Here is a 22,223-nt window from a genome sequence, read left to right as displayed (position 1 = left end):
CCCCCCCCCCCCCAATCAATTTCCAACCTATGTGCCTTCTTATTCTGTCCCGTCGTTTTATGCAAGTAAAATTCTGAAATTATGCAAACTGAGCCCAAAAATGTGAAATTATGCGATTCTGTTATTATTAACAAAGAATGATCAAGGAAAATAATCAGAAATTACACAAAAAATGATCAAATTTTGCTAAATTATGCTGGGTGCATAAAACCACCGGGACAGCAAGTTATTGCTCAGAACCACAGGTGAACATATTCTATAAACCTTAAGAAACACCATAATATATTAGCCTCAAGGAAAGGACAATATTTACATATTATTATGTAAGGTTATATCCTTTCTCTCTCTCTTTCTTACCTGTGCCTAAAGCAGGGTCTCTATGTACATTGGAAGTGTGTCTTCCTGATCCATCAGGTCTCTCCCCGTGGCGATTGTTATAATCAGTTCTGTAGTGAGTGTCTTCGGCATATGGCGGTACTTGTAAGTCTCCAGGATTTGGCCGCGTTGGCCACCATTGCTTTTCCTCATGCTGAACTGGCTTTGTATACACCTGAAAGAAAGGTTATCAAGGCTATTGATATCAATATTGTCTTTCATAGAACTGCGAGGCATTATTTCATAGTGTAAGACTATAGAAAGCGTCTAGAACCTGTTTACATCCCATTATAACACACACTATTTATCAAAACAAATTCTAAGCAGAAAAGCTAATTACTGCATGTACAATATATGCATTTATGATTGTGGTATAATGACTACAATTATGATTGAATTGGTAAAAGGTACACAAACTTTTCTAGAACAGAATGAAATAGCCTTACCAGGATTTCTTTAACATTAAAAGTAATGAAGAGAAGGAAAGATATATTAAGTGGGAAAGTTAGAACACGGCTCTTCCACCATTGGCTTCCTGGTGCACCCACTCTTGTCCCAATAAGATTTAGCACTTCCTAAGCACTCACAGGAACAGCATAATTTGCATACATTTGTGTGTAAAACAGTATAAGTTCTTGATTCCCTAACATTTTAAATTTATTTATTTTTAAAATAAAATTTGTTACAGACTTGTGAAAAAATAAGGATTAAAACAAAGTAAAAACCATACACTCAAATTACAGATTGGTTTGCTAATAATTAATCTTCACCTTCTTAGCGTATTTTGAAAGAAAAATTTGTTACATAAAAGTAAAAAGAAAACTAATGGTTAACACTCTGTATATGCCCCCATGGGATGCTGATCGCAGACGGCGTGAATTGCATGTACCGCACCTGTATCCTTGTCCATGGGCATAAGTGTTGCGTATTCTCCATGCTACACATGTGAAAAGTGTTTTAAAAAATAAAAAAATACTCACATTACAAATTGGTTCATTCAGAAATCTAACGTTTCTGTCAAGAAATCCGCAAGCACGAGCTTGAGGTTTGTTAGCTCTGTAATCAGGGAGAATCTGAGGCAACACTCGGGTATTCTTCAGAGCCCTGACAGGCTCCAGAACAGGGGCAACACATGGCTCTCCCTCTGAAGCATTATTGTTTCTTTGGGGGGCCTTTGGAGTTGGTGTTCGAGGTTCAAACGATGCTCTGTATGGTAGGGGTCTGTATTTAGGATGATCTGACACAGCGTCCTCACTGATGACCCGAAAAGAGTCAGGACTGAAAAAAAAAAGGAGCATTAAGATTTATACCAAAGAATCAAAATTTATCAAAACAATGGCAATATATGATACTGCAGCCATTAGGTGTTTATGTTACTGTTTATTTTCAGTAAAAAATAAAAAGTGGATAGTTTTACATTTAAAAGAACAGCATTTACTGAGGTTTCATGGCTGACTTACAACAACATATATTGAGGTTTTTAATGGCTGACTTATAATGTGATTCTAGAATAATAATGATAATAATAATGATAATATTAATCAAATATAAAATTATAGAATAAAAATAATAATCATAAAATAATAATAATAATAATAATAATAATAATAATAATAATAATAACAATAATACAATGACGAAACAATAACAACATAACAACAAACAACAACAACAATAATGATAATAATACAGTATGGCATTGATAACCCAGACACGTGACGGATTAATAATTTGGGTTAACCAATAACAGAAAAATATATGCAGAGTTTAGATATCAGTCGTGAAATAGCAAATTGTACAAGCCTAGCTTATCCAAAATTTTTTAGTTTTCCGTGTTTGTGTTATCAGTGCCCAACTGTAATAATATACATAATAATAAAAATAGCAACAAAAATACTACTATACTACAAATTTTAAAAATGATAATAATAATAACAATCATATAAAAGTCAATTATAAAATGTATCTCATATATGTGATTTTAACACTTTATCTCAAAAAAGGGGTTTTCCCACAATGCCAGAGTCTTCTTTTGGTAAGAAACCTTAAAGTGATATAAATGTCAAAATTGTTAATTTCGCATAAAAACAAATGATACTATTTTGATAGTTTTTCATTTAATGAAACAACTTCCAAGAGACCCAGCTCTTTTTGGATACTGCCAAAAAAATGATATGTCAATGAGTCAATGCCGCCGTAAAGGACTGTGCCGAGCCACTTCAGGCAGCACACTGGGAGAGCCACTGGTTAAGAGGCCCTGAGATAAGGATTTTATAAGTACTTTCTAGAGTTCACAACCTAACCAAACTGAAAAGGTAATACACATAGGTATAATCAAATGCTTCATCATCCCCTCTACTTTTTCTCTACCTCCTCCCCTCACCACACACATATAGGCCTACTCTCTTTCCTCTCTCTCTCTCTCTCTCTCTCTCTCTCTCTCTCTCTCTCTCTCTCTCTCTTTGTCTCTCTCTCTCTCTCTTTGTCTCTGTCTCTCATCTCTCACTCTGTCTCTGATCTCTCTCTCTCTCTGTCTCTGATCTCTCTCTCTCTGTCTCTGATCTCTCTCTCTCACTCTCTTGCTCACTATCTATCTCATGTACTGGTACTCATGTATTAAAAAAACCCAAACCCACAAAATAATTTTAAAAAACAACAACAAAAGCAACACCCCCCCCCCCCCTGAATCATATATATTATATATCCTATAAACAAGCACGGATATTAATCAGATGTTTGATTTACTGTGGATAGGGAACCTTTTCATAATAGCAATAAGCATGACACTACTCAAAAACATGGATTATGGGATGCCAGTGCGCGCATGTTCCCACACACACACACACATTCTGAGCAGATAGACGGCGGTAGAGGCCTACTGCTAACACACACACACACACACACACACACACACACACACATACACAATATATACACACAGCTCAATGGCAGGCATCCCAAATACAATCTACATATAAATCTAATGATACTGTACTACATATTACTACAATATAGATCTACTACTGAACAAGATTTCTAGATCAAGTCAATCAAGTCTTTACAAAGATTTATCGATTTAAAACAGCCGACAAAGAGAACACAAATTACGGTAACTAACTTGTATTTTTCATCAACTTTTTTCTTTCGTTGAATCGGTGGCATAAAAAGGGTCATGGTGTATGGCTCTGTTGAAAGTATACAACAAGAAACAGCAACCACGAACCGCAAAACAAGAAAACTTAGAAAGAAGCCGCCATGATGTAAATAGTTGCTAAGAGACTAGCGGAAATAGCCTATACAGGCATATTTCCCAAATGCCTGGTTGTAATTAGTTGGTAATACAAATGTAACGATGTCTGAACCCCCTCAATTACCAATTGTAGCTCATTGATTATAATTAGAGCTGCAATTTGTGAAAAGAATATTGAAATAGGTGAATAATTATTAATTTTTAAAGTTGTCTTTTTGGATGTGCTCTCAGCTCTGGTTTTTGTTTCACTTCAACAAAAATGTAGAATCTGAATCATTACGTGAATGATTTATAACAGGAAAAAAAAAAGGCCTACGCAATGAATATACTATAACAAGCAGTAATAACTTAATATATATCTCGAAAATGATCTTGGAGAGTGGAGAAAATTGGTTTACAAAATTTTCTGATGAGCCCGTGCGACAGGCAGGACGTAATTTACTGAGTAAAAGGAAATTAATTTTTGAAGTACGCGATGGCCAGGTAAACCATCCCACAAGAAGGAAAGAAGACGACGGTACTGGCAACCCTGGTCCTTGGTGATGGACAAACAAGATGGCGGCTATGGTTCGCTTATTGGGCGAAACAGATGGAATTATCGCTGAAATATATGACAAAAAGAAGTACGAGTGTATTTTCAGTTAAGATGTGTTGTATTTTTTCTTTATTAACCTGTAATTTACGTAAATTTCACTTCTGACTTTTAGTAAAGAGTCCGGACAGTTCGTGGTATTGGCTAGATCTACGTGATTTGTTTTGACTGGGATGAATATGATTGAATATCATCAAGATTAAAAAAAAAAAAAAGCAGTTTTGAAATTGAAAAATGTAAATGATTTAAATTAGCAATAGATTTCTAAGTTGTGCATTTTGTCTCCTTTTTTGATAATCAAGCTAAAACTTAAGGTAAGAAGAATGTACTAGATCTATGTTCCTCCTGTTACGTGATGGGGGCTGGGCAATTTTCGCTTTGGTTGCTAGATCTAGATCTACGTATTCAATTAAATCTACATGTCAAAAATGAAATGAATACAATTCTTCTTATCCTCATAAGAATGACATGGGTTGTATTTGTTGACAAGAATCCTAGTTTGTCTCAGAGGTGTCTCTTGTCATTCAAGTTGATATCTCTGTTGTGATTTGACAAGCAAATGATCAATAATTTTAAAATGGTAATGTTATATTACGTTTTCAGTGATGCAGAAGCTGCCAGACTGATTGAGTACTCAAATGCTGTGAAAATTCAGTCATGGTTTCGAGCCACCAGGGTTCGTTCTTATTTGAAGTGAGTTTGTATTCTTACATATTCTTGTGAGTTCTAAAGTATAACTCAGGAAAAAAATGAGTAATTAGAGGAGTTGAAGTTCTTTTTTCAAAACTTTTTTTTTAAACCTCTTTTTTTTAAACCTTTTTTTGGATGGTTGGAAAACTATGTCCCTGATATTCTTACAGCACCCAGGAAGTCGGAACTTAATCTATTCTTAAATTTTGCCCTGCATTAGTAACTTTAAAGATGCTTCAAACCTTGAAACTTTTACCACTGATCCATTTTTATGGCATTCTGTTTGCCTACTTTTTATAACTAAGTAAAATGCAATAATTAGTGGTGTAGCATTCTTGACTAATAATATAATTCGATGTTCTTTAGATTTTAAGAAGTATTGTCACTGCCATAGGTCACAGTTTGTTTTAAAATACTTATGATTTAAATGTTTCATTCCTTTCTATCAGACATACTAACAGGTGTGCTACAGCAATTCAAAGGCGATGGAGGGGCTTTTTAGGACGAAGATTTTTCAGGATTCTTCTGAAGGTAAACAGTGAAGATTTCAGTGGACTGAGCTTCTTTTTTTTATCTAGGAGTGACATGATTTTTTTGCATTTGTTTATGACTTTTAAAAGTGCTTACGTTTAGGGCTTATTGTTCATTTTAATCCAACAGGATATAATGGCCTTTTTCTTATGGTATCATGAAAGAGAAGTTTGTGGCTATATGATTCTTAGTGTCTTCCATTATGATGAAACATTGTTAAAGCACTGCGAGTGTGTTGTGATTTCGAGAAAATACTAAAAACTTGTGGCATGCTTGAAAGCTCTACCTAATTTATGTAGACTCTTCAATAGCATTGTTTTTTTTCCTTAATTCTTTACCAAATGTTGATAATGTTATTTATTGTAAAATTTAAATTAAGAATTGTTTTCTTTTTCAGAACACGGTCTTCATAATGAAGTTGAACCACTACAATGCTATGGCTTGCAAGGTTGTTATTTTTTTGTTTGTTATCTTTCTTGCACATGTCACATTTCTGTGATAAAAGGCTGTGGCAGCTTCCTTACATTGTATAGTAGTTGGTATATTTAGTGGTGTCTTCACATGAGTTATGGGCATTTCCTTCTTCTGGGTTGATATTTGGTTCTGCCAAAATGTTGGTTCCCTTAGTTTCTGATCTTTGATCCTTGTGTCTGTCACTGTTGATAATATCGTTGCAATCAAAGGTCATTATGCCTCTATAAAGCAATTTACTGCTAAAATGACGTTGGGCATTAATATGTAAAGACATAGCTATAGTAAAGAAATATCTTGTTACCTCTATTATTTTAATACAATACTTATTGCCTTTGGTTTCAATATAATTGATGACAGTAATTTTCCATAACATTAATGTTTCTCACTGTGTGTGAACAAACTACAGAGACCCTTTAAGCTTACAGTCCCTGCAACTTAAAAAAACCTTTCATTACAGGTACAAAAAGTTTGGAGAGGTTACTATGTGAGGAAGTATGTGTTTAATTACTACAGCCGGAAGAGATATTTGGAGGCTCTGCAAGTGAAGAATGAAATCATAAGGTAAGTTTGTTCGAGGTTTGCCCTTCTATAATGCTGAAAAGTTTTAGATACGTCTGTGATAAACTGTAATAATCAGTCATTTTTTATATTTTTTAAAGACCAAATAATGTCTAGAGTCTATAAAACCTGCTCATTTGAACTCATTTGTAAGAAAAATGCAATTTTTTTGTCATGTCATTGAAAACTTTGAGATCGATTAGGCTGTTGTACTATGGTCACAGAAATTGTTTATTTGAGGTTTTAGCTGCTTGTTCTCAGATTGAAAATTGTTTTTATAGTATTATAGGATAGTGAATATCTCCAGATTAGTAACTACTTGGAGAAGTTGATTTCATTTTGCACTGATTTGCCTATCATAGATAGAGAAAATATGTACAAGATAGGTTAATGCTCCAGTACCACAACTTTGCATGGTTTTTATCAAATGTAAAATTGAGAACATTTTTAAAAATTTGATGATAGTGTGTCTTATTTTACCCCTTTTTTTCTGTTTATAGGTCTGAGCTCTCAGAATATGCCGAGCAGCAGGAAGCCACCCGGAAACGAGAGGAGGAGAAGAAGGAGATGGAGCACAGGAAGATGGAGGCTCGGAGACACCATTACCTGGTCAGCACAGAGGTCATGCCAGGCATTTACAACTCCCCATTCTTACCGTAAGTCAGTCTGTGTTTTTGAATGCTGTTTTGTCTCAACATTGAGAAGAGGAGATGGTGTGTGTGTGTGTGTGTGTGTGTGTGTGTGTGTGTGTGTGTGTGTGTGTATGTGTATGTGTGTGTGTGTATTTGTATGTGGAGGGCAAGTTGTATGACAGGGTAGGGCTGGGCTGTATCCTGACTAATCTGAGTGGTGGACAAGCCCAAATTAACTTTTTGTTGACATAATATTGTTATCGATTCAGTCTGTTAACATGAAAATACATACAACCGTAATCTTTCAAAAGTGACCTGTTACAGCCCCCATTCCAGAGATTAAATCTGGCCCTGCATGTGTGGATGATATATCTGTATGTGTTTGCGCATTCATGAGTATTCATATCTTTTCTGAGACTGAAAAAACTTTTAGTGAAATTGACCTTTGTTACTCAAATACTCAATCTACAAAAATAAGAACCCTATACTTGACAAAGGAAATGTATTTATCAGTGTTTCTAATCTTGGAGTTGTAAGCGTGAGTAAAGCATTACTTTTCATTATAATTGTTTGAACCTTTTGAAGAGGAGCTAAACAATTCTTGTGAATACAGAAATCACATAAACTACATGGTCCCCAGGTACCCGACGGAAACTGAATATTTGCTGCGCAACGTTCGGCCTCTCTCCCATAAGACGTCCAAGAAACGAGGAGCTGAATTTGATCCTGCTTGGGTCAAGTACAACTCTCAGATCCCCAAAACACTACCGCCTCTGTCTGCACTACCTCAGGTATACGTTCTTGTATACAGCTTACTAATCTTCTTCTTCTTCAAGTGTTGGATCTTAACCAGACGATATAGGTCATGGTTCCGCACCACACATTTATTAGCTCCCACGCTCTTTTAACCCTATCTCTGGCAAACCACTCCCAGTGGCTCGCGGTCGGAACTGCTGTGCTAGTGAGCCACTGGCAGTGGTTTGGGCACATTCCTGTACGACGACTTCGACATTAAATTACTTTTCGGCTCTTGCCGAAAACAAGTCTCTTGTATTGGGAATTCATTCATTAGATGAAGAACTATCAAAATAGATTTGCTTGAATTGATTTAATGACCCGTTTCATGACGTTTTTGTCATTTTTAGATTTAGTACCAAAAAAGAGGCACGACGTTGTGCGTTCCCCCCCGGGAGATAGAGAGTTTTAAAATCTGTATTCTACGTCTTTTCTTGTCACTCAACTGTTCAAGTTCTTTCAGTAAGCTGTAATCTTCTAATTAATCTTGTGAACACTTTGCTTTGTTATGATTGTGTCAGTAGATTATACGAGAGATGTTCTATATTTTTGCCATGTTTGTGGAGTTTGATTTTTAGCTGTTTTCCAGACTGGAATGGCAAGGTCAGAGAGTAGCATTTGTCGTTGCAGCTTAGTTCTCTAGCAGCATAAGACTGTGGCCTCATAGTATGCTGTATAGCACTTGATGTATTTTACTGTGAAAATAATAATATTAATAGCAATGATAATAATAATAAGAAGAAGCTGAAGAAGAAGAAGTATATACTTGTTTTTCACGCAAGCAAGCCAGAACTTGACCTCAACATTGACTGTTGCTTCACCAGGGCCCATTCCGAGACCCAGCGGTGGTTCAGAAGCAGCGCTACAAGCCTTTCCAACCCTCGCTGCGTGTGTCCACTGACTTCTACTCCCTGGAGAAAGCCAGGCAGAAACTGAAGGATGCAGAGTGGGTCACCAGGATCAACGACAGCACGTAAGATTTCTGATTTTGTTGTTGTGGTTTGTTTTTTCAAGCCTCTATCGATACAAAGAAGGTTACGCGAGAGGTGGGATAGCAGCATTGATGTCTATGTTATTATAGGCAGGTATGTTTCTGACCTTTGTCATCATCATCATTATCATTATTGAATGGTAGAAAAAGAACACATTTGAAGACTTTGATACTTTTTTAGAATAGCATGATATTGTGTGAAAAATAGTTTAATGTTTCGCCTATCAGGAATGTTACTAGAAAAAACATATCATTACCATCATCGTCATTGCCATTATCATCATCATCACAGACCACAGCATATCCATGTTCTCTAATTAACACTATTCATGAAAAAAATTAATTGTGCAATGCAGTGCTGGTGAAATCTTTTCACTTGTTAAATCATTTTTGTGTAGGGCAGGTTTGGCTCTAAGGACTTATAATGTTATTATTCTCTTACATTCGAATCAAATTTCTACTCAACTCTTTGTAGATTCAACTGAACATATCTTGAATGCTGCATAAAGCTACAGTGATTCTGTGAATGGGAAATATTAGTATTATTTTGTTTACTGTGATCATAATAATATTTTTTTAGCCACTAGATAGTTTTGATATTTAGAAAAAAATGATATCTTTATACAATAATAGTGGTTGTATACATTACTTGAAAATATCGCTTCTGTTCTCTATGGAAATTTATCCTCTCTTGTATTCTTGTGTCTATCTATAGCTTCCAGCCATTCACGCACCGCTCGGTGCCGTACGAACCTTTGCTGCACTCCACTTCACGTTATGGACATTTACCGTATGGGACCAAGTACTACAGGGAGGAATTCTTGGACAAACATGTGTTTTCACAGGTGGGCAGGGCTGTCATTTTATTCTGTTCTATTTTATTATCTATTTTTTCTTGTACTTGCAGTTTTTTCTAGTCACACTTTATTGTTCATGCTATTTAACGACGAAATTGTATTTGACTTGGAGTCCATAAGGCGTATCCAGGTAAAAAAGCTTTGACTTGATTGAAAAAGGGTATGTTTTCACCGTAGCGCAGCTATATTAATAATATCTCTTTTTTTTTCTGAAGAAAGAAGCTAATTGCATCGAAATTTTTGAACAGTTTATGTTGAAAAAAGATAAGGCTCAATACCACTGGTTGCTCAGAGTTTGTTTTTTTGGTACAACATTTTTTTTAGAAAAGACTTGTATTGCGGTTACCATTTTCTGTTTCTGTATGCCAGAAAGGATTATTTTTGAAAATCCTGCCAGGTGAATTAAGAAAAAAAAAGTTGTTAATCAAAAAATAAAAACTGTTGTGGTTTTTTTGGGTTTTTTTTTGGGGGGGGGGTCCCTTTTCTTCCCCCCCCCTTTTGCACTGATGAGAAAATAGTTTTTTAAAATATATATAAATGTCCTGCTTAAATAGGACTTATTGCTCAGAGACTTGATTATGCTGTAAAACTTTCTGTGGACTTAATAAGTTCTGTTCAAAGGTATCTGTGATGTCACCTTTTGATTAAGTGCAGTGTAAGCAAGAGGTGATAGATAAATATACAATATACATATTATATATATATATATATATATATATATATATATATATATATATATATATATATATATATATATATATATATATATATATATATATATATATTTATATTATATACAAATGATGGATTATTCTCATAGGCTTTATACTACCTTACGATGTTTTCTTTTTCAGAATTTCAAGACCTTGGTGCCGCCAATCCCCATTTTCTCCAAACTCAATGATACCTATTCTCAAGGACAAGTGTGAAGCTTATGAATTGCAGAGTTTTGTTTGAGCTTTTCTTGTTGTTATACATTTTGTTCTATTGCCAATTTTATAGAGGTTTATGACATCAACAACTTCAGAGTAAACTTTTTGATGTCAAATAAAGTGAAGTATTTTACAAATATTTTGGTAGAACTGAAGTCGACTTTTATCTTTTTAAATCAAAAGGCCAGCTTCTGAGATACTGATGGCCAGCTGTGCATGGCTTTATAGAAATGTTCCTTTGTTTGAAAGTTGAATTTCAGTGTTTGTATAATTGTTTTGTGGTTTTTATGTAGAGTTTACCGTATTCTGTTCCTTGACTCTTTAAGGTGTAAAAAAAACTTTGATGCCCTCACATGAAGCACATCTAAAAATTTTTCATCCTTTCTTTTCCGAAGTTTCCTTCCGACAAAACTCTGGCCATTCCTTTTCTAGTCGTATTCCCTTTGTGGCTGCAATGAAAATACACATAAGGTCTTGAGTTTTGCTTTTTCTTCATTAAACGTACATGACATAGATTAAAGCTTAAAAGTAAAATATTTACTCTTCAACAGGAGCAGATTAAATTCTACAAAAATTTGGGTAGATTAGAAGAAGATTTTGAGAAATTTTTGTGAGGGGAAAAACCGCCCCCCCAAATAAAACAACAGTTCACAGATACAGTGGTACTGGTATTGTTTTGAGGTCTTAGAAGTATTTTTTATTTTGCATGTCCTGTTTCTTTCAGTGTAACTGCATCACTGGTGGTTATCACAAACCAACCAGACCAGCAAGTCCCTCAGGTTAACATTGCTTGCAAAATGTCAGGACAAGTGGTGGATACGCTCCCTGGCATACCAGTTGTAAATATAATTTTGAAATGTCTACAAGTCACAGAAAATTTGCTGACGTTTGCCGTCGCACATGCTCTCAAATATGGCTTTGATTTTATTTAAAATCAAAATGAAAGTGGATGTATAATTACTTTGTGTGTATGATATATTAAAAATTTACCAAGGATGGGTTTATAGTAAGAAACCTTGCACAGAAGTATAAGTTTGATTATAAAATTAACATCATGATTACAGTGATCGAAGTATGTGTTTTTATTCTAGCAAAATATAAATATATACATGTTATTTTTTTCTTTAGGTTTTATTATAACTAATGCCACTCAGTTATATCTTTGAATAATAGTCATACAAAATGAAACAGTTGATATGTACACACAAGGTGTACATAATGCGAAGAATAAAGTGTACAAAAAATAAATGAGATGTTGTTCAGTTGTTTGAGTTGTTTATACTAAAAATGAATGGCTTTGCATTTATATTTCTGAAATAAAAAAAAATTATGTGTTTTTCATACCCCCTGTGACACACATTAAATCATTTCGGAGACGGCCTTTGACCCTGCCCATTCAGGGCCAACCTGGGTTGAAAGGGATACAATATCCCAACAGAAAAACTGAGATTCTGGATAGAAATTTCCTCCTCACTCGAGATTGAACTCAGTTCTGTGCATGTGATAGCGAAGCGCCTAACTGCTACACCACAGATGCTGGTTCTGTCTTTCTGATCAACAAATCATGCTAGTGCCACGATCATTACACAGGCTCCACCTATAGTAGCTGTTTGCTGAGTATGACTCAGTGCCACCAAAAGTTGGAGAGAGAATTTTGTCATTCTTGGGGTGCGATATGCGACTGGGAGATCCATGTGTATACCAAATCTGTTGCTGAATTGTTTTATTTTTAATGAAGGTGTTTATACACCTACATCGCCACAGTTCAGATCGTTTAGTAGTTTCAGGCTAAGAGGATTTCAACAACCTCAGCAGAAAGACTGTGATACTTGAAAAAAATGTTCTCCCCACTCGGAAAATGTACCCAGGTCTCCTGCGAGCAATAACGAAGGGTCTAACTGCTACACTAAAAATGCCGGTGCTGAATTAGTGGTAAACATCTTGAACAATTCAGTGATCCGATATCCTATGGCTGACAAATCAGTCAGGACCATGGCTGCTGACTCTACACTTCGCTAAAGTGTATACATCACAAAGATTGGAATAGTTTTTGTTCTTAAGTACACAGAGAATGGGTTAAATTTTATTTGGAGAACAGAGATTAGACACAGAATGGACAGATTTGCTCAACTCACTCGCTGCCAGATCCAAAGAGTTTATGGTTCAATCGATAGATGGGGTAGTGCTATTGCTGAAAACCCGTGGCTTCAAGTTTCCTTCCCCCCCCCCCCCTTACTATTACCCGATGTGTTTCGGGGCTGGTCTTCGAGGGTACTCATGTAGCTGCTATCTCTTATGAGTTGGTCGAGCATTGTTTGAGTTTATATATCTCTTTTTTTTTTTTTTCGGTTCGAACTGATGGACCCATAACATGTCAGTAGGCCCGGTCAGATCTAGACTTTTCTTGTGCTAAAGAAGTTGACAGCGATGCTGACCCAAGCTATGTAGCTGTTTCAAAGTTTAGTAGAGACTAGTGAAAGGCTGTAGATATTAGTGACAGTTGACTTAGCAATCAAGATCAAGACATAGTACTAGTAGTTAATTTAAAAAAAAAAAAAAAAGTTCCAAATTTTGACAAACTTGTAAAAAGTCATTAAAAAAATAAAATGATCATTCAAGATATCTTAAAATTTCCTTTTGCATTGTGCAGTGAAACTCTCATTTTTGGGCGGTGAATAATTTGGTCACAATGTTTTTTTAAATAGCTGCCAAAATGCCTGGCATTCTTTTGGCCTTGAGCCATAAAGTTAAATGACAGCAAATGAGTTAACAGGAGTTTTCAAAGCAAATCTTCTCATCACTGGTCCTGAAGAAAGCGCTACAGGGAGATTAAGGTACACAAAAGTGGAATCACTTAGCCATGAATTTTATATGTATAAATGAACAAATAAAAAAGAGAAGGTCATAAAGTAAGAAATGATTTATTTACACATTAAGCACAAACAAGAAATCACAACCGACATATACAAAAGTGATACGCTTTAAACATGATCAAGTGGACGGACACTGATGACCTGAAATTATAGGGAAATTTGTTTCGATGGAATGTAAACCCTCACATTTCCCTTTAAATAGAACAGTTTCTAAAAAAAAACCAAAACGAAACATTCCTATTGTTCAGCTTCCACTTCCTCTTCACCCGGTCTTGTTTTCTCCCATTCTGTCCTCAATTCTGATGAGACTTCTGTGAAGAGTCGGTCCCAGTCCCAAGGCTTGTCATCCTGGCGGAGAAAAAAATGTAAATGATTGTAAAGCACATTTGTACCTGTCCAAAACGGCCACCTGATGTCGAGGAGAAAAATAGTCATCTTACAAAGGCGGTCATCTTGGACAGTGTCATTATAACATGTAAAGTAGGTAAATAAATACAGTATTAGTCAATATAATCAAATAAAAGAAACCGTTGTTTTCTGACTGTTAGGCAAATAAAAAAGAAATCTTCTTTTTGGCTCAACACCTTTAATGTCCATTACAAAACATTTCTGAGTAAATTTTACTGAAAACATTGATCACGCGCACAAAAAAAATGTAAACTTGCAGTTTTCAAGGACACTCAAGCTTTGGAAGTGAACAAACTTTGGCGGCCATTTTCTAGATAATTTTACTTCTAGCACCACTTCTGGCACAAGGCAACCCCCCACCTCCTTCAACTGCAAGTACTTCGACTTCTATTTAAGATAAATAGGTATTTTTTCACCAAAAGCAAGGTAAATGAATAAGCTTTAACTCATTCGCTGCTGGCGCCTTAGCACAGGAAAAGCCGCTGCCTGACAGTTTTTCTTAACCTTTTTCAAAATCCAGTTACTCTGTACCTATTTATGTTAGATTTATGAAAATTGGCCAGTTTCAATTGGAGACGTTGAGCTTTACAGAACAGAAGGAATTTTGATTCTATTTTATTTTGTTAATGTTTTATAACTTTTCAAAAAATGACAAATTTTGGGGACTAAAACATTTTTAAAGCCAAACTAGCCAAAACAATATTTTTGCTGTTTTTGTGAAAGTGTTGTAGTTTCTGTCCTAAAATACACACAAAAATATAAAACAAAACAAAGAAAACTAAACTGATAAGTTTATGTCTAGCGTATGTCACAAACATTTTTTAACCCTATCCGTACGCCTGGGGTCGTTTTGTACCCCAGGGGTTGTATTCTTCACATTTTAGAATACTTCTAGTGCGAAGATCTCTTCAAAATTTTCAGTATTTCTCAAAATATCATTTTGACAGACTGCTATGCAAAGCGTACGGATCGGATTAATGAGTAAATTTCCTCTTTGGAAAGTGGTGGCACAGAGTTCCCCATGTCATAAGGATACGATAGCAAAACACGACGTACGGATACGCTTAAAAAAAGAATTTAAAGAAAACAGCAAGCACTAGGCAGTAGTAATTTCAAACTGAAAAAAAAGAGGAGACACATAAAAACAACTGTTGAACTTATACCATTCTGACATTCAAATTTTCCTTCAAAGGAATGGAAATTACAAACACCAATATCTATTAACTAAAACGACATACCTCAATCAGGTCATCCAAAGGAGACAGAGTCTTGGTCAGTAGTTTGAGATCAACCTCATTGTCCTGCAGTGACAGACAAAATAAAGTCAAAATTTCTTCTGCTTGTTTTTCAGCTTTGAGATAGAGCTTATGCTTCAGTAAAACAGATTATTGCCATTGAGGTTCCCCTATCTGAAAAAAAAAAATGCCATCTATGGTTTAAAAAGGTTAAAAAAAGGAGATATCAAACCCTTTTAGAATTCTATGGACCGACTATTTCACAATTATGACTAAGGCTGAAGAAAGCCATGTAGTAGGATGATCTATTAATGAACAATATTGTTGAAGCTGTTAAACAAGTATCAATTTATATCATATATCCAAAAAAGTATAAAGCAACAGAAGAAATAAACACAGCGATCTCCTTAGTAAACAGTAAACTTAGTTTGTCATCCTCGAAAAGAATACCAAAAGATGTTCACAAGTAAAGAAAGGAGGACTTAAGTTCACACTCTTCTATGATGTCTGAAAGAAGGGTGAGACCCCAACTAAGATCAACAGCAGAGCTAGGGGATTGATGGTAGAAAGCTACTGCAAAAAGAACAAGAAAGTCAAGACTAATTTTCAAGATCAAAGAGAAAGACTTATCAGTGGAAGTATAGAATCTACCCAAAACACCAAAAGAGACATTAGAAGTGTAAACACAGGCCACCAATTTTCTTGTACTCACTGCTACTGATATATACTATGGCACGCACTGTCCCCATTAGCCTTTTATAAATACTTTCTTTGTACTCACTGCGACCCACATTTTACGGCATGCAGAAGCTTAATTAGCCTCATGCACAATTATCACCATATAGCACAAATGCTATTCGGTCCTGCAAGCACATAGCGAATTTGGCGGGACACAGAAATCTTTTTGTTATGTACGAATTTTGCAATGTACATGTTTTAAAAACAAAGAAGAAGCGTGTATAAGAAAATATTTGGGACGTGCAAATCTGTCCATTATGTGTGTATATTTCACTATATGTGTGTTTGCTATGTGTGTGCTATAATGTAGTCTGTTTTAATGGAGCAGGGTTTACATCTGTGAGGTGGGTGACTTACCAGAGTAAGGAAAGCAGCCTGTTTGAGAAGATCATTGTCTAGCTCTCTGTAGGTTGCCACTCGGTTAACAGCAACGCTGAGAGGAAAACGAGAATTCAGAGTGATTAAGAGAAATCACACACACACATACATACATACACACACACACACACACACACACACACTACACACACATACAAGCAGATAGCTTTAGTCTAATACATCTGTATCACGACAATCTTTATACAAAGAGCAATAACATCTCAACAATCAGCCAGAAGTCGGGAAAAACCCAAACAACATCAGGAATCCGGATTACCAGATTTAATCAGAAATTCAACACCTCTGTTCAAAATATTAAATCAAAAGTAAATATCTCTAGTTTTCAAAGAAGGCTTACTTGGGAGCTGATGCAACTTTTGAGGTCAAGTCCTCTTCTGTCTGTTCCTCCAGTTCTGGGATGACTGGAATGTCTGAGAGAAACAAAAAGGAATAGATCATGAGAAGTGATGCATTCAAAGAAGTAACGATGCAAGTAAATGAGTGACTGGTTGTCACTGTGGAATGGTTCAGCTTTAACCCTCTCAGTGTTGATAACAAATAGACTGTTACATCAGGAAAAATTGTGTGGAATGGTTCAGTTTAACCCTCAAAGTGTTGATAACAAACAGACTGTTACATCAGGAAAAATTGTGTGGAATGGTTCAACTTTAACCCTCTAAGTGTTGATAACATACAGACTGTTACATCAGGAAAAATTGTGTGGAATGGTTCAGCTTTAACCCTCTAAGTGTTGATAACAAACAGACTGTTACATCAGGAAAAATTGTGTGGAATGGTTCAGCTTTAACCCTCTAAGTGTTGATAACATACAGACTGTTACATCAGGAAAACTTATATGATTTCACCACATTCTGTTGGGAAATGCTTTAGAATAGTTTAGAACAGGCAAATCAAGCGAGTAAAGGCCATACACCTATACATTTTCAGAAAGAAAAATGTAAACAGGAAGTAGAGCTCATTTGTGAAGGAGTTGAAAAATGTGTTGATATAGAAAACAAGATGCACAGCTCAAATAGCAACTCAAATTATGACAGATAAAGTGGCTGCGACACAAAAGAATGAAACTTTTCCTGTTGAAACTGGGAAGGTTTAATTCCTTGAACCACATAAAATATCAGGAAAACAAAACAGCAATATATTTCAAGTCATTAGTTTGAAAAGGCTATTTTTAGACAGTAAATAATCCTCATAAATCCTTTTCCAAAAAACTAAAACCAAATAAAAGACGAGACGCATAGACAAGAGGGCTTGGACTGATTATAACAATAGAAGACTATAATATGAACGGTACTTATTTTTAAAAGTTTAAGTAAGAGTTTTATGGCACTTGCAACACAATAAGGTCATATAAGTGCCGAAGATTAGAAGTGTTACAAGAGAGTAACGAACAGAAAAAAGAAGGAGGAGAGATAAGGACGATAGATGTTTGATAGCAAATACACTTTTCAAAACAGTAAAATTTAAATTATAAACAAGGTGAAATCTCTGAAATCAGTGTCAATATCTGACAGAACAGGAAAACAGTGGCTCATGAAAACTCCCTAAACAACCCAAATTCAAGAACAATGTTGGGGTCAACCTCGTTCATTCCAATCGCAGTCAAGCATTAAAATCAGCCGAACTCCTATAAATCGCAGACTGGAGTAAAACCTTTTTATAGTCCTATGTTTGGAACAGAGCTTGATAATACCACCACTGTTCACCAGAGGAGAAAAAAGAACATACCATTGTCAGAATCACTGTCCCTGTCCGGGCTACCCTGTTTCAGCCTTTCACTGGGGATAAATAAAAAGTTTGTGATCCATCAGAAGTTGCACCAGTTAGGGAAGGTGGTGGAGAAATTGAATAGGCTGCATAAATGGGTTGACGTAAAGATTAAACAATTCTTTCATAATCAAATCTACAAGGAAGCTTAAAAAAAATATTGCACATCTCTACAAAGCAACGAATCCCCCAAATGAAAGTAAGAAAATATAAACAAATTTTATGAATTATACCTAGGTACATATTGTGGAAATTACTCATTTCTGCACCCACAGACTATCACCTGATTTCTTAATATATGCACAACTTTTGATTTAAAACCATTTAAAAAAAAAGAATTACAATGACCACAGAGGGCTGAACATGAAAAGCACACATATGTCAGAAAAGAGCCTGCATTAAAGAAAACTAAAGCTGATTGACATCACTTCCCTCTGTTCACAGGGAAGGCAATCAGCGCAGAGAATCAAAACAGATGCTGAGAAAAAGCCTGCATTATGATACTCAGGAACTACACTGAAATAGCATCTAAAAACAGCCAATTTTAGCAAAAAGAAGCAATTTTACATGATAAAAGTGATTTAAAGCAGGGAAGAGGCAAGATGGATAGACAGAAACAATAAAGTGAAAGAAAACAAAATTAAAAAGAACAGTCTTTCTCAACTTTTGTAAATAAGGTATTAAAAGCAGATATATATAGGAATGAATCAGGGAAAAGTTGAATGTTCAAATACTTACAAACCATCATCCATTTGTACATTTCATCTTTGCCATATAAGACGTTAGGGAGTCAGGAAATCAATATTAAAGTAAATTTTGAATTTTTGCGATCTTTAATTGGATAGGATTTTCATAATATGCAATATCCAAACATTTTTCTCTTGCTTGATACTAATGTAAACACTTCCAACACTACTAGAACTAGAAAACACTTGGCAGGACTCATCTTATTCAGTTTTCTAACTAAACAGCACATATTCCATTAATTTAAAGGCCAAAGAGACACATAATGCAAAAGAAATAATGATACATTTTCACTTTTATTTATATTGTTCTATTTACAAATCCTCTCAACCCCTCAAAATAATCTTATTTTGATTGAGTAAAGAGATGCACATCACGGTATTAATATTAAATACACAATGCCAGTCATTTAGAGCATTTAAGGAAAAAACAAAACAGACAAGAATAATGAGAGAATTTAGAAAAAGAAAAGAAGTAACATCTAACTGTGGTGTCCTCCAATCACTGATAAGTACATCTTGTTCTCCACAAAATAAAAGCAAACACTAGAAGAAAAAAAATGAAAATCTAACAAAATGAATCAGAATTAAATAAAATAAGATAAAATACTGGACCTCCTATGTGCTTTTTGAGCATCTAGACGAAGGCCATTTTTTCAAGTTAACACAAAATCAACATCACCAAAGAGACAGAGACCTGGTTGTGGTGTGCTGAGAAAAAGCAAGAAATCAAGAAGCAGTCCACAAGAAGCAGAGGGACAGAGCAGAAGAGGCCCACACTAGTGCCGCTCCACACAGAGTCACACATGAGTTAAATTTTCAACACAAATAAATTCACAAAGCAAATTCAGTAATTTTATAGAATTACTCCCGTCTCATAAAGAGTGTTATTTTGTAGCTTTTTAGTTACTTGAACACGATTTTGACATTTTAAAAAGTCACAAATGAGTTGTTTCATCTTGCCCCCCCCCCCCCTCCCCCCCCCAATGATGACAAAAAGCATGCGTAAACAAAAAAAGAAGTCAAACCGGCAGGGATAGCAGCCGTGAGACGGGAGTGATTAAAAAAAATATCGTAAATTCACTCATTGCTCTTGTTCTAAGAGGGTGGGCGGCGGTTGCTCTGGTTTCGTTTGCTCCTTCTTTTCTATAAAAAATTCATTGTCATTATCTGACCTCCTTCTCTTCTTTGTATGTTACTTCCTAGTAATACCTTCCATCTTCGGCACTTATATGAACTAAATGTGTTGCAAGTGCCGCAAAACTCTTAATAAAACTAAACTAAATCTTGTTCTGACACTATAGCTGTGTAGACTGATCATGCTGATCACATCATAACCAAGGAGAAAAAGGAAACATTTGCAGCTTGAACATTTACATAAAGCTACATGGTTAATGAAGAAAGTATTAAGTATGAAGTGATGGTTACATAATTAAATGTAAAGGGAGGAGGGGAAGGAAAGAAGGAAAGTAGGTGAGAGAGAGAGAGAGAGAGAGAGAGAGAGAGAGAGAGAGAGAGAGAGAGAGAGAGAGAGAGAGAGAGAGAGAGAGAGAGAGAGAAAGAGAGAGAGAAAGGGAGGGAGGGAGGGAAGGGGGGGGGAGAAAACTCCAGGATTAATGTTTTTTAGGTGGCTGCGGCTTAAAACAGCGGGTTCTTTTTAAACCCAAAACCCCCCCCCCCCCCCCCCCCCATGTATAAAGTGTTTTCCCTCATAGCCTACTGTGCTACTGTGGCCAATAATAGAAAGAGAAAAGATGGAACAGTTCAAGTCTAAAGACAGCAGCGAAACTGATAAAAGCCATAATTCTGGTAATGGACGTCTACCTTTTCCCTGTTACTACGACTTTTTCCTTTGCGTTACAGCTAATTTCAGCAGATCTTTCCTAAGACATGTCTATTATAATGTAAACAGTAGGAAGCTGGATTGAATATCACCTAAGTGTATATCATTATTATATGTGTAAATGTAATGGGGGGGTAATGAAACCACTATGAATCTACATAATATACTGTATAATCTTCGAAAAGGGTAAAATAAAAACCTAATTCTACTTTCAAGTAAAATGAAAAAAAAGAACAAAAATGGAATATGAAATGAGAAAATAAAACATTATGTTATTTAAATAATTCTCTTAGTAAGCATTACAACAGCACCCCAAATTGGAATGTTAAATAAAAACAAAACAATGTGTTTTGTGCTCTTTAAGTGGACAATACATCATGCGTTAGAGAGTACAGTTTGAGAAGGGCTTTTGGAGGGGAAAAAAGCTCAAGACACAAAATTTTTCCCAACTTTCTTGGTGACCATTAGTCAAAGAAACAAGTCAACAAGTGGCAGTTTTACAGATCTATTGAATTATAGAGAACACTCCGGGAAAAACCATTCAAGATAAAACTGTCTGGTCTCATGATCTTGCTGAGAACACTGTGACTCTGAGTAAAACCATTCAACCAAAGAACTATAAGTATTAATCATTTGAAATGGCATGGAATCAAGAGCAGGAATTAAAAAGTAGTGGGAATTCATTCCTTATCACGCTGTGGCTTGATAAACCTCTAATCTAACCTAGATTTGTTAAAATTTCCAGTTTACTTTCTTCGTATTATTTTCTGTTCTCTTTTGAAGACAGAGTAAGGGAGACAAGATGTTTTTTTTAAAAATACGAACTAAGTCGCATGAATGTGACAATGAGGTTTCAATGTTCCTATTATTGCCTATGTGACAACATTGGTAAAAAAAAAAAGTTTTTATCGAGTGTGTTTGTGTGTTCTTAAAGCTTACAAAACTTTTTGAATTGTGATCTGAGTAAGAAATACTACACAGCTGTGTTCTACTCAGTGAAAATGGTGCTCTGCTTTCACAATGAGTGAATGGTAGTCAGAAAGTTAAAGAGCCCTTCAAAAGTGCCTAGCAAATTGCTGAAATGCTGAAGTGTTCATTCCATCTGCCCACAGCAAAAAAACTCACAAATCCACGAAGGAACATCATAATTATCACAGACCTTTACTGCCACCATTCCAGTAATGTTAATCCATGAGAAAACAGCAAGCCTAAACTAATAGCAATTTTTGCTTCACACGGTTTTAATTTACCGGAAGATGTTGTCATCGTCATCATCATCCTCATCGAAAAAAGATTGTTTTGTTCTGGGGGCAGGTCTTTGAGAGTCTGGCTTTTGCAAACTAAATAAAGGATCACCGCCGTGAGTTCATGGGGGGGAAGGGAGTTAAGTCGAGGGAGAAGGGTGTTAATCAAGGTGCCATTAACTAAATGAAGGATAAAGAAAGTAGAAGAAATAAAATGGGTGCATTTGTGTTAATAAGAGAGAGAGAGAGAGAGAGAGAGAGAGAAAGAGAGAGAGAGAGAGAGAGAGAGAGAGAGAGAG

The 22,223-nt window shown here is 35.6% G+C and overlaps 3 protein-coding genes across 4 annotated transcripts in view; 1 reads left to right on the top strand and 2 right to left on the bottom strand.

The window, feature by feature from the left end:
- The window catches only part of LOC101850607 (uncharacterized protein C2orf73 homolog), a 12,461-nt gene extending 8,810 nt beyond the window's left edge, over nucleotides 1-3,651 (bottom strand). For both annotated transcript variants that reach the window (XM_005110448.3, XM_035972894.1), the window contains exons 1-3: nucleotides 3,494-3,651; nucleotides 1,356-1,653; nucleotides 358-550 (exon numbers count right to left, since the gene is read on the bottom strand). In XM_005110448.3, coding sequence (XP_005110505.1) covers nucleotides 358-550; nucleotides 1,356-1,653; nucleotides 3,494-3,549 — 547 coding nt within the window. In that variant the 5' untranslated portion in view covers nucleotides 3,550-3,651. The remainder of the gene's footprint in view (nucleotides 1-357; nucleotides 551-1,355; nucleotides 1,654-3,493) is intronic.
- Nucleotides 3,652-4,143: 492 nt separating this feature from the next.
- On the top strand, nucleotides 4,144-11,925 carry LOC101850372 (spermatogenesis-associated protein 17). The gene is made up of 10 exons (XM_035972893.1): nucleotides 4,144-4,248; nucleotides 4,821-4,910; nucleotides 5,357-5,438; nucleotides 5,836-5,886; nucleotides 6,370-6,473; nucleotides 6,971-7,126; nucleotides 7,743-7,893; nucleotides 8,722-8,870; nucleotides 9,604-9,733; nucleotides 10,600-11,925. Exons 1-10 carry the CDS (start codon nucleotides 4,181-4,183, stop codon nucleotides 10,672-10,674), a joined length of 1,056 nt encoding a protein of 351 aa, XP_035828786.1. The 5' UTR covers nucleotides 4,144-4,180; the 3' UTR covers nucleotides 10,675-11,925.
- A 1,657-nt stretch (nucleotides 11,926-13,582) lies between these two features.
- LOC101852439 (intraflagellar transport protein 43 homolog A) overlaps nucleotides 13,583-22,223 on the bottom strand; it is a gene marked incomplete at its 5' end in the record, with an annotated part of 13,223 nt that continues 4,582 nt past the window's right edge. The window contains 6 exon segments of the mRNA XM_013089193.1: nucleotides 13,583-13,898; nucleotides 15,197-15,259; nucleotides 16,289-16,364; nucleotides 16,668-16,740; nucleotides 18,056-18,105; nucleotides 21,931-22,020. Coding sequence (XP_012944647.1) covers nucleotides 13,788-13,898; nucleotides 15,197-15,259; nucleotides 16,289-16,364; nucleotides 16,668-16,740; nucleotides 18,056-18,105; nucleotides 21,931-22,020 — 463 coding nt within the window.

Source organism: Aplysia californica, unplaced genomic scaffold (genome assembly GCF_000002075.1).
Source record: "Aplysia californica isolate F4 #8 unplaced genomic scaffold, AplCal3.0 scaffold00892, whole genome shotgun sequence".
In the NCBI taxonomy this organism is placed as follows: Eukaryota; Metazoa; Mollusca; class Gastropoda; order Aplysiida; family Aplysiidae; genus Aplysia; species Aplysia californica.
Note: the sequence above shows the minus strand (reverse complement) of the source record. Positions and strands in the feature narration are given on the sequence as shown.

Coding starts and splice junctions, on each gene's coding strand:
- LOC101850372 (XM_035972893.1), top strand. CDS start 4,181: ATGGCGGCTATGGTTCGCTTATTGGGCGAAACAGATGGAATTATCGCT. Junction 4,911..5,356: donor AGGGTTCGTTCTTATTTGAA/GTGAGTTTGTAT, acceptor CCTTTCTATCAG/ACATACTAACAGGTGTGCTA. Junction 5,439..5,835: donor TTTTCAGGATTCTTCTGAAG/GTAAACAGTGAA, acceptor TTTCTTTTTCAG/AACACGGTCTTCATAATGAA.